This window comes from Pristiophorus japonicus, chromosome 9 (genome assembly GCF_044704955.1).
Source record: "Pristiophorus japonicus isolate sPriJap1 chromosome 9, sPriJap1.hap1, whole genome shotgun sequence".
NCBI lineage: Eukaryota > Metazoa > Chordata > Chondrichthyes > Pristiophoridae > Pristiophorus > Pristiophorus japonicus.
In genome coordinates, this window is record NC_091985.1 from 101,733,620 (window position 1) to 101,750,797 (window position 17,178).

Below are 17,178 nucleotides of genomic sequence, written 5' to 3' on the forward strand. Positions count from 1 at the left end.
GTGAACTGTCTCTGAACTGCCTCCAATGCAAGTATATCTCTCCTTAAATAAGGAGACCAAAACTGTACGCAGTACTCCAGGTGTGGTCTCACCAATGCCCTGTGTAGTTATAGCAAGATTTCCCTACTTTTATACTCCATCCCCTTTGCAATAAAGGCCAACATTCCATTTGCCTTCCTAATTACTTGCTGTACCTGTACGTTAACATTTTATGTTTCATGTACAAGGACCCCCAAATCTCTCTGTACCATGGCATTTTTGCAGTCTCTCTCCATTTAAATAATAATTTACTTTATTATTCTTCCTACCAAAGTGGATAATCTCACATTTTCCCACATTATACTCCATCTGCCAGATGTTTACCCACTCACTTAACCTATCTATATCCTTTTGCAGATTCTTTGTGTCCTCTTCACAACTTGCTTTCCCACCTATCTTTGTATCATCAGCAAATTTGGCTACATTACACTCGGTCTCTTCATCCAAGTCATTAATATAGATTGTAAATAGTTGAGGACCCAGCACCGATCCCTATGGCACCCCACCAGTTACTGTTTGCCAACCTGAAAATTACCCATTTATTCCGACTCTGTTTTCTGTTAGTTAGCCAATCCTCTATCCATGCTAATATATTACCCCCAACCCCATGAGCTCTTATCTTGAGCAGTAACCTTTTATGTGGCACCTTATCGAATGCCTTCTGGAAATCCAAATACACCCCGGGCCGAAATTGCCCACCGCCCGAAACGGGGCACACCCTCCGATTTTTAACACCGATATTTGGTACTTTGAAGTTTTTTCCCGGTAGGGGCGGATGTTGTGGCGGCTGAGGGGCGAAAGTGTCCTTGCAGCGGGTAGGCCACCCCGACCAGTCATCAGTGCCGTGTAACAACATCCCTTCCCTTCAGTTAAAGGGGAGGGTCGCTATGAGCTCTGCATATTTTTCACATAGGTTCACCAGGGAACCAGGGAGGGCTTCGGTCGGGCCAGTGGCACCCAAGAGTGGGTGCCAGGCTGCCTGTTGGCGGCCTAGCAGAACCCAGGGGCAGTCAGCCGACAATAAAAAGTAAAATGGCATGGCAGGCAGTGCCACTTCCCCTTTAAGGGGATCAAGGGGCATGGAGAGAAAGCGGGAAAGGGGTACTGAGGGAATGATCAGCCATGATCTTATTGAATGGCGGTGCAGGCTCCAAGGGCCGAATGGCCTACTCCTGCACCTATTTTCAATGTTTCTATGTTTAAGAGTGGCCATGCTGCTGACCAACAAGAAGTGCACTGACAGAAAAAGCTGTCAGGGGCACCGACTGGCGACGGCGCCGCTCCCGCGGGGCAATTCCGCAAAAGGGATAATTCCCATGGGGCAATTTCGGAAAGGGGGCGCCACTGGTCGGTAAGGGGTCGGCGCGTGCACGCCGTGGCAGGTATACAGGCGGAGCGGTCCCCGACATTGCTCCGACCCTGAGGAAGGGCAATGTTTAAAATGGCGGCCCGTCTGCGGAGACTCGGCGGCCATTCCGCGCCGCCCTGCAGCCACCACTTTCAGGCAGCCAGAGGCCTTATCGGAAAGGGCAATTTCGGCCCCTACATCTACTGATTTCCCTTTATCAACACTGCTCGTTACAAAGAACTCAAGTCAATTTGTCAAACACAATTTCACTTTCATAAAACCATGTTGACTCTGCTTGATTGTATTATGATTTTCTAAATGTCCTGATACTACTTTCTTAATGATGGACTTCAACATTTTCCCAAAGACAGATGTTCGGCTAACTGGTATAGTTTCCTGCTTTCTGGCTCCTTCCTTTCTTGAATGGGGCGTTATATTTGAGGTTTTCCAATCTGCTGGGATCCCTCCAGAATCCAGGGAATTTTGATAGATTACAACTAATGAATCCACTATCTCTGCAGCCACTTCTTTTAAAACCCTAGGATGTAAGCCATAGGTCCAAGGGACTTGTCCGCCTTTAGACCCATTAGTTAGCCGAGTACTTTTTCTCTAGTGATAGTGATTGTTTTACGTTCCTCCCTACCTATAGCCCTTGATTATTCACTATTAGGATATTTTTAGTGTCTTCTACTGTGAAGACTGATACAACTTTTTTGTTCAAAGTCTCTACCATTTCCCTGTTTCCCATTATTAATTCCCCAGTCTCATCCTCTAAGGAACCAATATTTGCATTAGCTACTCTCTTCCTTTTTATATACCTGTAGAAGCTCTTACTGTCTGTTTTTATATTGCTTGCTAGTTTACTCTCATAATCTATCTTCTCCCTATTTATTTATTTTGTCATCTTTTGCTGGTTTCTAAAAATTTCCCAATCCTCTGGCCTACCACTAATCTACGCAAGATTGTACGCCTTTTCTTTCAATTTCATACCATCCTTAACTTTCTTAGTTAGCCACGGATGGTTCATCCTTCTCATAGTCTTTCTTTCTCACTGGAATGTATCTTTACTGAGAGTTAAATGTCTGCCACTGCTTATCTACCGTCTTACCCTTTAGTCTATTTTCTCAGCCCACTTTAGCCAACTCTCACTTCATATCTTTGTAAATGCCTTAATTTAAGTTTAGGACACTAGTTTCAGACCCATGTTTCTCACCCTCAGATTGAATTAGAAATTCTTATGATCACTCTACCCACCACCCTCATTAGCCCTATCTGTTATTTCATCATTGAATTATATCTTTTCCATATACATTTTCAGCTAACCAATGTATTTTAAAATGTAACTTTGAGCAATACCATGAAAAAAATCTCATAAACTTGCATTTATACAGCGCAATTAACATGGTAAAACATCCCAAGGCATTTCACAGGATGCTGTCAAACAAAATTTGACACCGAGCCACATAAGAAGATATTAGGGCAGGTGAGAAAAAGCTCGGACAAAGAGGTAGGTTTTAAGCAGCATCTTAAAGGAGGAGAGAGAGGTAGACAGACGGAGAGATTTAGGGAAGGAATTCCAGAGCTTAGGGTCTTGGCAGCTGAAGGCACGGCTGCCAACGGTGGAGCAAAGGGAGTTGAGGCTGCACAAGAGGCCAGAATTGGAGGAGCGTGGAGATCCTGGAAGGCTGGAGGGCTGGAGGAGGTTACAAAGACAGGATGGGGCGAAGCCATGGAGGGATTTGAAATCAAGGATGAGAATTTTAAAATTGAGGCGTTGCCGGACCGGCAGCCTATGTAATGGGTGAACAGAACTTGGTGCAAGCTAGGTTTGGACAGCAGAGTTTTGGATGAGCTTAAGTGCAGCCTCAACTCCCTTTGCTCCACTGTTGGCAGCCGTGCCTTCAGCTGCCAAGACCCTAAGCTCTGGAATTCCTTCCCTAAATCTCTCCGTCTGTCTACCTCTCTCTCCTCCTTTAAGATGCTGCTTAAAACCTACCTCTTTGTCAGAGCTTTTTCTCACCTGCCCTAATATCTTCTTATGTGGCTCGGTGTCAAATTTTGTTTGACAGCATCCTGTGAAATGCCTTGGGATGTTTTACCATGTTAATTGCCCTGTATAAATGCAAGTTTAGGAGATTTTTTTCATGGTATTGCTCAAATTTACATTTTAAAATACATTGGTTAGCTGAAAATGTATATGGAAAAGATATAATTCAATGATGAAATAACAGATAGGGTTAATGAGGGAGGGTGGAAGATGGGAAGCCGGCCAGGAGAGCATTAGAATAGCCAAGTCTAGACATGGCAAAGGCATGGATAAGGGTTTCAGCAGCAGATGAGCTAAGACGGATGGAGTCGGGCGATGTTACGGAGGTGAAAGTATGCAGTCTTGGTGATGGAGCGGATATGGGGTTGGAAGTTAATCTCAGTGAAATAGGACCCCAAGATTGCCAACGGTCCAATTCAGCCTCAGACAGTGGCCGAGGAGTGGGTGGAGTCAATGGTTAGGGAATGGAAATTGTGGAGGGGACCAAAGGCAATGACTTTGGTCTTCCCAATATTTAGTTGGAGGAAATTTCTGCTCATCCAGTACAAGATGTCAAACAAGCAGCATGACAATCAGAGCCAGTGGAGGGGTCGAGAGAGGTGGTGATGAGGCAGACCTGGGTGTTGTCAGCGTACATGTGGAAACTGACACTGTTTTTACGGATGATGTTGCTGAGGGACAGCATGTAGTTGAGAAATAGGAGGGGTTCAAGGATAGATCCTTGGGGGACTCCTGAGGTAATGGTGCGAGAGCAGGAAGAAAAGCTATTATCTGGCTATGATGGAGATAGGGATGGAACCAGGTGAAGGCAGTCCCACGCAGCTAAACTACAGAGGGGAGTCAATGTAGGAGGATGGTGTAGTTAACTGTGTCAAAAGGCTGCATGCAGGTCAAGAAAGATGAGGAGGAATAGTTTACCACTGGTACAATCACATAGGATGTCATTTGTGACTTTGATACTGGCATTTCAGTGCTGTAGCAGGATGGAAACCTGATTGAAGGGTTTCAAACATGGAATTGCAGGAAAGATGGACATGGATTTTGGAGGCAACAACATGTTCAAGGAGTTTAGAGAGAAAAGGGAGGTTGGAGATGGGGATGGTAGTTTGCAAGGACAGAAGGGGTAAAGATAGGTTTTTTTCAAAAGAAAATTATAAAATATATTTTCAAAATTGTGAGAAGTTAGGAACTGTGAAAGAGCAGAGAGATTTAGGGATCCAAGTACAAAAATCACTAAAAACTAATGGACAGGTACAAAAAATAATTAATAAAGGCTGATGGCAAGTTGGCCTTTATCTCAAGGGCTGGTAGTTATGTTACAGTTACATAAAGCTTTGGGTAGGCCCCATTTAGAGTACCACGTTCAGTTCTGGACACCGCACCTGAAGAAAGATATACTGATCTTGGAGGGGTGCAACGCAGATTCACCAGAATGATACCGGAGCTAAAAGAGTTAAATTATGAGGACTGGTTGCATAGACCAGGCTTGTATTCTCTTAAAGGGATAGAAACATAGAAATTAGGTGCAGGAGCAGGCCATTCAATACGATCATGGCTGATCATTCAACCTCAGTACCCACTTCCTGCTTTCTCTCCAATCCCCTTGATCCCTTTGGCTGTAAGGGCCATATCTAACTCCCTCTTGAATATATCTAACAAACTGGCCTCAACAACTTTCTGCGGTAGAGAATTCCACAGGTTAACCACTCTCTCAGTGAAGAAGTTTCTCCTCATCTCGGTCCTAAATGGCTTACCCCTTATTCTTAGACTGTGACCCCTGGTTCTGGAACTCTCCAGCAACGGGAACATTCTTCCTGCCTCTAACCTGTCCAATCCCATCAGAATTTTATATGTTTCTATGAGATCCCCTCTCATTCTTCTAAACTCCAGTGGATACAAGTCCAGTTGATCCAGTCTCTCCTCATATGTCAGTCCTGCCATCCAGGGAATCAATCTGGTGAACCTTCGCTGTACTCCCTCAATAGCTAGAACGTCCTTCCTCAGATTAGGGGACCAAAACTGAACACAATATTCCAGGTGTGGCCTCACCAAGGCTCAGTACAACTGCAGTAAGACCTCCCTGCTCCTATACTCAAATCATCTAGCTATGAAGGCCAACATGCCATTTGCCTTCTTTACCATCTGCTGTACCTGCATGCCAAACTTCAATGACTGATGTACCATGACACCCAGGTCTCGTTGCACCTCCCCTTTTCCTAATCTGTCACCATTCAGATAATAGTCTGTCTCTCTGTTTTTGCCACCAAAGTGGATAACCTCACATTTATCCACATAATACTGCATCCGCCATGCATTTTCCCACTCACCTAACCTGTCCAAGTCTCTTAGCTGCAGCCTCTTAGCATCCTCCTCACAGCTCACACCGCCACCCAGCTTAGTGTCATCTGCAAACTTGGAGATATTACATTCAATTCCTTCATCTAAATCATTGATGTATATTGTAAATAGCTGGGGTCCCAGCACTGAACCCTGCGGCACCCCACTGGTCACTGCCTGCCATTCTGAAAAGGACCCATTTATTCTGACTCTCTGCTTCCTGTCTGCCAACCAGTTCTCTATCCATGTCAATACATTACCCCCAATACCATGTGCTTTAATTTTGCACACTAATCTCTTGTGTGGGACCTTGTCAAAAGCCTTTTGAAAGTCCAAATAGACCACATCCACTGGTTTTCCCTTGTCCACTCTACTAGTTACATCCTCAAAAAATTCTAGAAGATTTGTCAAGCATGATTTTCCTTTCATAAATTCATGCTGACTTGGACCGATCCTGTCGCTGCTTTCCAAATGCGCTGCTATTTCATCTTTAATAATTGATTCCAACATTTTCCCCACCACTGATGTCAAGCTAACCGGTCTGTAGTTCCCCGTTTTCTCTCTCCCTCCTTTTCGTTTTCTCTCTCCCTCCTTTTAATCTAATGATCTAATTGAGGTGCTTAAGATGATTAAAGGATGTGATAGGGTAGATAGCAAAAAACTACTTTCTCTGGTGGGGAGAGTCCAGAGTAAGGGGGGCATAACCTTAAAATCAGAGCTAGGCAGTTCAAGGGTGATGTCAGGAAGCACTTCTTCATACAAAAGGTCGTGGAAATCTGCAACTCTCTCCCCTAAAAAACTATTGAGGCTAGGTAATTGGAAATGTCAAAACTGAGATCGAAAGATTCTTGTTAGACAAGGATATTAAGGGTTGTGGAGCCTAGGTGGATAGATGGAGTTAAGATTCAGAGAAGCCATGATCTAATTGAATTGTGGAACAGGCTCGAGGAGCTGAATGGCCTTCTATTCCTATGTTCCTTTAAAAGGGAATTAGTTACTTGAAAAAGAGTAAAACATAGGTTATGGGGAGCGAACAGAAGAATGGGATTAGACTACATCACTCTTGTGGACAAAACTTGACTTGATCAACTGAATAGCATATTTCTGCCCAATATGGCAGGGGGATGGGAACCTATGCAGAGAGACAGGGGGAAGTAGAATGGGAGCAGAAGCAAAAGATAGAAAGAAGAAAAGTAAAAGTGGAGGGCAGAGAAACCCAAGGCAAAAAGCAAAAAGGGCCACATTACAGCAAAATTCTAAAGGGGCAAAGTGTGTTAAAAAGCCAAGCCTGAAGGCTCTGTGCCTCAATGCGAGGAATATTCGGAATAAGGTGGACAAATTAACTGCACAGATAGCAGTTAACGATATGATGTAATTGGCATCACGGAGACATGGCTCCAGGGTGACCAAGGCTGGGAACTCAACATCCAGGGATATTCAACATTTAGGAAGGATAGACAGAAAGGAAAAGGACGTGGGGTGGTGTTGCTGGTTAAAGAGGAAATTAATGCAATAGTAAGGAAGGACATTAGCTTGGATGAAGTGGAATCGGAATGGGTGGAGCTACAGAATACCAAAGGGCAGAAAAGGCGAGTGGGAGTTGTGTACAGACCACCAAACAGTAGTAGTGAGGTTGGGAATAGCATCAAACAAAAAATTAAGGATGCGTGCAATAAAGGTACAGCAGTTATCATGGGCGACTTTAATCTACATATTGATTGGGCTATCCAAACTGGTAGCAATGCGGTGGAGGAGGATTAATTAGCAATTTTGTTGTGCGAGGCCCCTTGGGGGAAGAGTGACCATAATATGGTAGAATTCTTTATTAAGATGGAGAGTGACACAGTTAATTCAGAGACTAGGATCCTGAACTTAAGGAAAGGTAACTTCGATGGTATGAGATGTGAATTGGCTAGAATAGACTGGCGAGTGATACTTAAAGTATTGACGGTGGATAGGCAACGGCAAACATTTAAAGATCACATGGATGAACTTCAACAATTGTACATCCCTGTCTGGAGTAAAAATAAAATGGGGAAGGTGGCTCAACCTTGGTTAACAAGGGAAATTAAGGATATGTTAAATCCAAGGAAGAGGCATATAAATTGGCCAGAAAAAGCAGCAAACCTGAGGACTGGGAGAATTTTATAATACAGCAGAGGAGGACAAAGAGTTTAATTAGGAGGGGGAAAATAGAGTATGAGAGGAAGCTTGCTGGGAACATAAAAACTGACTGCAAAAGCTTCTATAGATATATGAAGAGAAAAATATTAGTGAAAACAAACGTAGGTTCCTTGCAGTCAGATTCAGGTGAATTTATAATGGGGAACAAAGAAATGGCCCACCAGTTAAACAAATACTTTGGTTCTGTCTTCACGAAGGAAGACACAAATAACCTTCCGGAAATACTAGGGGACCGAGGGTCTAGTGAGAAGGAGGAACTGAAGGAAATCCTTATAAGGCGGGAAATTGTGTTAGGGAAATTGATGGGATTGAAGGCCGATAAATCCCCGGGAGTCTGCATCCCAGAGTACTTAAGGAAGTAGCCCTAGAAATAGTGGATGCATTGGTGATCATTTTCCAACAGTCTATCGACTCTGGATCGGTTCCTTTGGACTGGAGGGTAGCTAATGTAACACCACTTTTTAAGAAAGGAGGGAGAGAGAAAACGGGTAATTATAGACCGGTTAGCCTGACATCAGTAGTGGGGAAAATGTTGGAATCAATTATTAAAGATGAAATAGCAGCACATTTGGAAAGCAGTGATGGCATTGGTCCAAGTCAGCATGGATTTATGAAAGGGAAATCCTGCTCGACAAATCTTCTAGAATTTTTTGAGGATGTAACTGGTAAAGTGGACAAGGGAGAACCAGTGGATGTGATCCCACACAAGAGATTGGTGTGCAAAATTAAAGCACATGGTATGGGGGGTAATGTACTGACATGGATAGAGAACTGGTTGGCAGACAGGAAGCAGAGGGTCGGGATAAACAGGTCCTTTTCAGAATGGCAGGCAGTGACTAGTGGGGTGCCGCAGGGCTCAGTGCTGGGACCCCAGCTATTTACCATATACATTAATGATTTGGATGAGGGAATTGAGTGTAATATCTCCAAGTTTGCAGATGACACTAAGCTGGGTGACGGTGTGAGCTGTGAGGAAGACGCTAAAAGGCTGCAGGGGGACTTGGACAGGTTAGGTGAGTGGGCAAACACGTGGCAGATGCAGTATAATGTGGATAAATGTGAGGTTATCCATTTTGGGGGCAAAAACACGAAGGCAGAATATTATCTGAATGGCGACAGATTAGGAAAAGGGGAGGTGCAACGAGACCTGGGTGTCACGGTACATTAGTCATTGAAAGGTGGCATGCAGGTACAGCAGACGGTGAAGAATGCAAATGGCATGTTGGCCTTCATAGCTAGGGGATTCGAATATAGGCGCAGGGAGGTCTTACTGCAATTGTACAGGGCCTTGGCGAGGTCTCACCTGGAATATTGTGTTCAGTTTTGGTCTCATAATCTGAGGAAGGATGTTCTTGCTATTGAGGAAGTGCAACGAAGTTTCATCAGACTGATTCCCAGGATGGCAGGACTGACATATGAGAAGAGACTGGATTGACTGGGCCTGTATTCACTGGAGTTTAGAAGGATGAGAGGGGATCTCATAGAAACATATAAAATTCAGACGGGACTGGACAGGTTAGATGCAGGAAGAATGTTCCCGATGTTGAGGAAGTCCAGAACCAGGGGACATAGTCTAAGGATAAAGGATAAGTCATTTAGGACTGAGATGGGGAGAAACTTCTTCACTCAGAGAGTTGTTAACCTGTGGAATTCCCTACGGCAGAGAGTTGTTGATGCCAGTTCGTTGGATATATTCAAGAGGGAGTTAGATATGGTCCTTACGGCTAAAGGGATCAAGGGGTATGGAAAGAAAGCAGGAAAGGGGTACTGAGGTGAATGATCAACCAAAATCTTATTGAATGGTGGTGCAGGCTCGAAGGGCTGAATGGCCTACTCCTGCACCTATTTTTTATGTTTTTATGAACATTCTACGACCTGTTAAGAACTGAGGTTTCACTTCAAAGAAGCTGGCTTCTATGTCAAAGGAGACGAGGGGTAAATGGGCAGCGGCCCTAGGATGTTCACTTCACTGAGTTTAACAGTTAATCTTCTGTGTCACGGAGAAAGAACTCCTTCAAGGAATGCAGCTCCACATAAGAATCATTAGAAGACTCTGTTAATAGATTCTAAGAATTCAAACACTTGTTATTTTGATTTCAGAAACAGTTTGAAGTATTGTATTGTGCTAAATGTGTCATTCCGTTTCTCGGTTTATTTATCTTGCTTCCGAGTGAATACATTTCCTGTAATATATATAATTTGTAGTTTTAGCCTGAAGTCTGACAGCTTAGTAGTTTTCTGCCTATCAGAGTGATCAGAAGTGTATAACAGGCATCCCATATAAATTCCCTTACATAACTCCATGTTACAATTAGCACTGGGGAATACAGCTCTCATTCACAGTCTATTTTAAATTTTAAGTTTTGGTTTATAGGGAATGCAAGTTCGCCAAGGGAAATTACAATTTTCCATGGACATAAATAACGAGACTTGGGAGAAGGCCCAAATCATACTACTCGGTCTTCTCCTTTTACTGTTAATTGCATATTATATTACTTCATCTTGTTCTTTTAAAAAAAAATGCACTTTATTACCAGTAAAGGACATTTGTATACCTTTTTACCTGGTCGACATATTACAGCATTGAAGTCAGGCCAAGAGTCAACAACAACTTCCAGGTCATGTATCTTGCCTTTATTGACGTTTAAAATAGTTCCATAAGTCTAGAACAATAAAACAGAGCACCTTTTACAGCAATGAAGTTTGCAGAATTGGTCTCGTTCTGCATTACAAAGTAACTTAATGAAGACAACTCATTGGGCCCAAGTTTCCACATGATTTGCGCTTGATTTTTAGGAGCAACTGGTGGAGAACGGACTATCTTAGAAATCGCAATTCTCCACATTTTTTTTCTGCAGTTCTAGTCAGGTAGAACAGTTCTACTTTGGAACAGAATTTTTTCTTCAAAAGGGGGCGTGTCCGGCCACTGACGCCTGATTTCAAAGTTTCCACAGTGAAAATGTACTCCAAACTAAGTTAGAATGGAGCAAGTGAAGATTTTTGTAGAACTGAAAAAACCTTTTCTACACATTAAAAAATCAGGCGCAGGTTACAAATTAGGCGTCCAGAACGAGGTGGGGGGGGAGAGGAACTCATTAAATTCTACAATAAATCCTTATTTATACTTCTACAAATATTATACAAATAAATCCAACCTGAATAAACATTTATAAGCAAAGAAAAGATTAAATAAACCATCTTCCTACCTGTGTGAAAGTGCTTCAGGCACAGAGAATGCTGCAGTCAGCCTGAGGCGCCCGTTCTTCCCGCGGGGGGGGAGGAGGAGGCGCCCGTTCTTTCCCGCGGGGGGGGGGGGGAGGCGCCCGTTCTTTCCCGCCGGGGGGGGGGGAGGAGAGGCGCCCGTTCTACCCGTGGGGGGAGGGGGAGGGGAGAGGAGGCGCCCGTTCTTTCCCGCGGGGGGGGGAGGCGCCCGTTCTGCCCGTGGGGGGGGGGGGAGGGGAGAGGAGGCGCCCGTTCTTTCCCGCGGGGGGGGGAGGCGCCCGTTCTGCCCGTGGGGGGGGGGGGAGGGGAGAGGAGGCGCCCGTTCTTTCCCGCGGGGGGGGGAGGCGCCCGTTCTGCCCGTGGGGGGGGGGGGGAGGGGAGAGGAGGCGCCTGTTCTTTCCCGCGGGGGGGGGGGGGGGGGGGGAGAGGCGCCCGTTCTTTCCCGCGGGGGGGGGGAGGCGCCCTTTCTTTCCCGCGGGGGGGGGGGGAGGCGCCCGTTCTGCCCGCGGGGGGGGGGGGGGGGGGGCGGGAGGGAGAGAGGCGCCGTTCTTTCCCGCGGGGGGGGGGTAGGAGGCGCCCGTTCTTCCCGCGGGGGGGGGTAGGAGGCGCCCGTTCTTCCCGCGGGGGGGAGGCGCCCGTTCTTCCCGCGGGGGGGGGGGGGGGGGGGGAGAGAGAGAGAGGAGGCGCCCGTTCTTCCCGCGGGGGAGGGGGGAAGGAGACAGTGAGAAGGCTGCAAGTGCTGATCTGCTGATGGCAATGTGCTTTTATTAAAAAAATGTTCAAAAATTAAACAGCTACAAAGAACTACAAAAATGGCCGAGTGACAATGTTTTTTTCACACTGAGCATGCGCGAACGCTCCAACGCGCACGCGCAGCGTTGCCGCAGGAAAAAAACTAATTTAAATAGTACCCGCCCCCTCCCACTTACAAAATCGGCGCGAGTGTAGGCTCCGCCCCCCTGGGCGCCGCGCCAGGCAGACAAGGAGCTGCAGAACGCTCCAGAATCGCGATTTTTTTTTTAGGCGCCGTTTTAGGCGCAAAAAACGGGCGCCCAGCTCGGAGGGACGCCCGTTTTTTATCGTGTGGAAACTTGGAACACATCTAACAACTTCTCTTCTAGCAGAAGGGTGTATAGAGTACGATCCTGATCAATTGTAAAAAGACAGAAAACATATCACTATCACCAGTTATAAAAGCTTCATTATCAAAGGCATTGTCTATCTAATCTGAACTATAGAGATAATATAAATTTAACAATTTCAATTATTTTCAGAATCTCCATGCTCTACTAAACTATTAAGTAATCCTGCTTGGTAAGAACATAAGAAATAGAAGCAGGAGTAGGCCATTTGGCTTACGCTTTGCTTCCTGCCACTGAGCCAATTTTGGATCTAATTTGCCACTCTCCCTTGGATCTCATGGGCTTTTAATTTTTTGATCAGCCTACCATGTGTTTAAAAGCCCTGCTAAAATCCATGTAAACTACATCAAATGCACTACCCTCATCGACTTTCCTTGTTACCTCCTCAAAGAACTCAATCAAGTTAGTCAGACACGACCTTTCCTTAACAATTCCATGCTGACTGTCCTTGATTAATCTGTGTCTTTCTAAATGAAGGTTTATACTGTCCCTCAGAATTGATTCCAGTAATTTTGCCCACCACCGAGGTTAACCTAACTGGCCTGTAATTGCTTGGTTTATACCTACCTCCCTTTTTAAACAATGGTACAACGTTAGCAGTTCTCCAATCCTCTGGCACAACTCACGTAGCCAGGTAAGATTGAAAATTGATGGTCAGAGCCTCCGCAATTTCTTCCCTTGCTTCTTTTAGCAGCCTTGGATATATTTCATCCGTTCCTGGCAATTTATCTACTTTCAAGGATGCTAAACCACTTAAAACTTCCTCTCTTACTATGTTTATCCCGTCCAATATTTCACTATCTTCCACCTGAACTTCAATGTCGGCATCGTCACCCTCTTATATGAAAACAGACGCAAAGTATTCATTTAGTGCCTTACCCACATCCTCTGCCTCCACACATAGATCACCATTTTGGTCCCTAATAGGCCCTACACTTTCCTTAGTTATTCTCTTGCTCGTTATGTAATTGTAAAACAGCTTTAGGTTTTCTTTGATTCTACTTGCCAATATTTTTTCATGCCCTAATTTTGATTTCCTAATTTCCTTCTTAATTTCCCCCCCGCCACTTTTTATACTTTTCTAGGCTTTCTGCAGTATTGAGCTCATGATGTCTGATATAAGCTTCCCTTTTTTACTTTATCTTACCCTGTATGCATCCAGAGGGCTCTAAATTTGGCAGCTCTACCCTTTTTCTTTGTAGGAACATGTTTACCTTGAAATCCATGTACCTCCCTCTTGAATGCCTCCACTGCTCTGGCACTGAACAGTGATTGTTCAAGTAACTGTTTCCAATCCATTTTTGCTAAATCACTTCTCAGCCTAATAAAATTGGTCTTCCCCCAATTTAGAACCCTTACTCCTGTTTCTTCTTTGTTCTTATCTATAATTATGCTAAAACTAACTGAAATATGATCACTACTACAAAAATGCTCTCCCACTGCTACTCCTTCCACCTGCCCAGCTTCATTTCCTAACACCAGATCCAGAACTGCTCTCACTCTTGTTGGTCTTGCTACGTATTGGCTAAAAAAGTTCTCCAGAAGCAATTTAGGAATTCTGTGCCCTCTGTACCTTTTATACTGATAGTATCCCAGTTAATATTAAGGTAATTGAAATCCCGCACGATTACTTCCCTATTGTTTTTGCACTTATCAGAAATTTGACTATGAATTTGCCCTTCCATCTCCCTTGGACTGTTTGGGAGTCGATAGTACACTCCCAGCAGTGTGGTTGCCTCTTTTTTGTTATTTAGTTCAACCCATATAGCCTCATTTGATGATCTTTCTAACATCATATCCCTCCTCACAACTGTAATTGTTTCATTTAATCAATACTGCAACCCCCCACCCGCTCATTTTTTAACCCCCACTCTATGGGTTCAAGTTTCGGACTCCCGCTAGAATGGCGCACATCGGAGAGGCCCGCCTAAATTGTAGAATAAAAATTGCGCCGAATACTTACCTTGCGATTCTCAGATAGCTGTAGGCCCATTTCTAGCTCGGCGCTGCGCAGCAGGAGCTGCTGGGGGCGGAGCTACAGACCCGCGCCAAAAACAGTGCCAGCAACTGTGCGCATGCGCAGTGGAGGCTGCATGCGTGCGCAGTAGCTCCTGGCCCTCCCAGCGCGTCCTGTCTCCGGGTGACGACCCTCTCCCAGGCCGAAGGGACGTCGCCCCTACCCCAGGCCGAGTGGCCTGACACTGCTTACCTCGTTGGCAGGGCCCGCCCGCCCGCCCGGCCTCTCGCTGGGGGCGGGTCCAGCCCGAACAGTCGGCGGTGGCGGCCAGCATCTGCTGCGTGCGGGCCCCACTCGAAGTACTCGGCGGGGCCCGGCTTTGGTGGCGCCGGCAGGGTCCGCCCGCCCTCTCGCTGGGTCAGGCCCCGCCTGAAGAGTCGGCAGCGGTGGCAGCCTGGCATCGGCTGCGTGCGGGCCTCGCCCGAAGTCTCGGCGGGATTCGTTCAGCTTCTTCTCTCCCCCCCGTTCATCTTCCCTCCTCCCTCCCCCCGTTCATCCTCCCCCCTCCCCCTTCCATTCATCTTCCCCCCTCCCCCTCCCATTCATCTTCCCGCTTTCCCCCCTTCCCCCCTGTTCATCTTCCCCCCGTTCATCTTGCCCCCTTCCATCTTCCCCCTTTCCCCTCTCCCATTCATCTTCCCCCCTCGTTCATCTTCCTCCCTTCCATCTTCCCCCCTCCCCCGTTCATTTTTCCCCCTTCGCCCCCCCCGTTCATCTTCCCCCATTCGTCTTCTCCCTCCACCCCCTGTTCATCTTCCCTCTCCCCCCCTCCTCTCTTCTCCCCCCGTTCTCCCCCCCCTCCTCTCTTCTCACCCCCCCCTCTTCTCTTCTCCCCCCCTCTCTGCTTCACCCCCCCTCTTTTCTCCCCACCTCCACCCTCTTCTCCCCGGGAGTAGAAATAACTTTTTATTATTGAGTGATTTTTAATTATTTTTTTAATTTTTAATTTTTTAATTTTCTTTTATTGATTTATTGATTTATTTATCATTTATTATTGATGATGGCTCTTTATTTGTAAAAGTGAAGTGTTTAATGTTTGTAAACCCCCCTTTCCCCCACCCCCCCATCTCTTGTTCCCTACGCCTGATTTCTAAGTGTAGGCAAGATTTTTCTGAGCGTACAAAAATCTACACTTACTCCATTCTAAGTTAGTTTGGAGTAAGTTTTTACTGCCTAAATTTGCAAAACAGGCGTAAGTGGCTGGACACGCCCCCTTTTGAAAAAAAATCTGTTCTAAAATGGAACTATTCTAACTCATTAGAACTGGAGCAAACTAAATGTTGAGAATTGCAATTTCTAAGATGCTCCATTCTAAACTAGTTGCTGCAAAAAAAAGGAGCAACTCAGGCCGAAACTTGAGCCCTATCTCACCTGAAAACCTGGTAACCAGGAATGTTGAGCTGCCATTCCTGCCCTTCTTTCAGCTATGTCTCAGTAATGGCTATAATATCAGAATCCCACGTTTCTGTCTGTGCTCTTAGCTCATCTGCCTTATTTCCTAGACTTATAAAGTATATGCCATGTAGCATTGCTAAACTGCCTTGTTGTCCATTCTCTCGCCTTTGTTTCCTCTGCCTTCCAAACTCGCTTATTAATTTTCTATCTTCCATTTCCAGCTTGGCTTCTCTCCCTTCTGACAATGCTCTCAGGTTCCCATCCCCCTGCCAAGCTAGTTTCAAACCTCTCCAACAGCACTAGCTGTATTCTCCCTGATCTTATAACAGTAGCGAAGGAAGTCATGAAAATTGTTAATTTCATTAAAGGAAGCTCACTGAACAGCAGGCTTTTTGAAGTGTTATGCTGAGAAATGGAAGAGGATCATACTCATTTACTGTATCACACTGAAATGAGGTGGCAGTCACGGTGCAGGTTGCTTACAAAAGATGTACTACCTCAGGAATGGGATTCACATTTTTCTGGTAGAGAAACATTCTGATTTGGCAAATTTGTTTCACGATGAGAATTAGTTAATGAAGTGGTCATACCTAATTGACATTTTAAACAAACTGAATTTGAAGTTACAAGGAAGAGGCAATGATTTGTTTCGACATTATGAACAGATACAAGCATTCCAAAAGTCATTACCTGTATTACTGTGGCAAGCATGACTGAAAAGTAATCGCCTGAGCTGCTACATGTTCCCCACTCGGTTACAACATACTGAGAACAGCATCAATGAAGAAAAACTGAATGAAATGAAATGTGCCATAGAGTTACATCTCGCTGCTCAGTCTGACAATTTTAGTTGCTACTTCCCTGCTACTTCCACTGAGAGACTGAGGGAGAGAGAGGCAGACAGACACTGAGACTGAGGGAGAGAAAGGCAGACAGACGCTGAGACTGAGGGAGAGAGAGGCAGACAGACACTGAGACTGAGGGAGAGAGAGGCAGACAGATAGAGACTGAGGGAGAGAGAGACAGACAGACACTGAGACTGAGGGAGAGAGAGACAGACAGTCACTGAGACTGAGGGAGAGAGAGGCAGACAGACGCTGAGACTGAGGGAGAGAGAAGCAGACAGATGCTGAGACTGAGGGAGAGAGAGGCAGACAGACGCTGAGACTGAGGGAGAGAGAGGCAGACAGACGCTGAGACTGAGGGAGAGAGAGGCAGACAGACACTGAGACTGAGGGAGAAAGAGGCAGACAGACACTGAGACTGAGGGAGAGAAAGGCAGACAGACGCTGAGACTGAGGGAGAGAAAGGCAGACAGACACTGAGACTGAGGGACAGAGAGGCAGACAGACACTGAGACTGAGGGAGAGAGAGGCAGACAGACACTGAGACTGAGGGAGAGAGAGGCAGACGGTCACTGAGACTGAGGGAGAGAGAGGCAGACAGA

The 17,178-nt window shown here is 45.7% G+C and overlaps 1 protein-coding gene across 5 annotated transcripts in view; it reads right to left on the reverse strand.

Moving 5' to 3' along the window:
- Positions 1 to 17,178, reverse strand: part of LOC139273154 (glycine N-acyltransferase-like protein 3) — a 56,093-nt gene that overhangs the window by 21,267 nt on the left and 17,648 nt on the right. For 4 of the 5 annotated variants that reach the window (XM_070889649.1, XM_070889650.1, XM_070889651.1 and 1 more), the window contains exon 3: positions 10,511 to 10,618. In XM_070889649.1, the coding sequence (XP_070745750.1) occupies positions 10,511 to 10,618 (108 nt within the window). The remainder of the gene's footprint in view (positions 1 to 10,510; positions 10,619 to 17,178) is intronic. The other variant, XM_070889654.1, reaches the window with a different exon arrangement.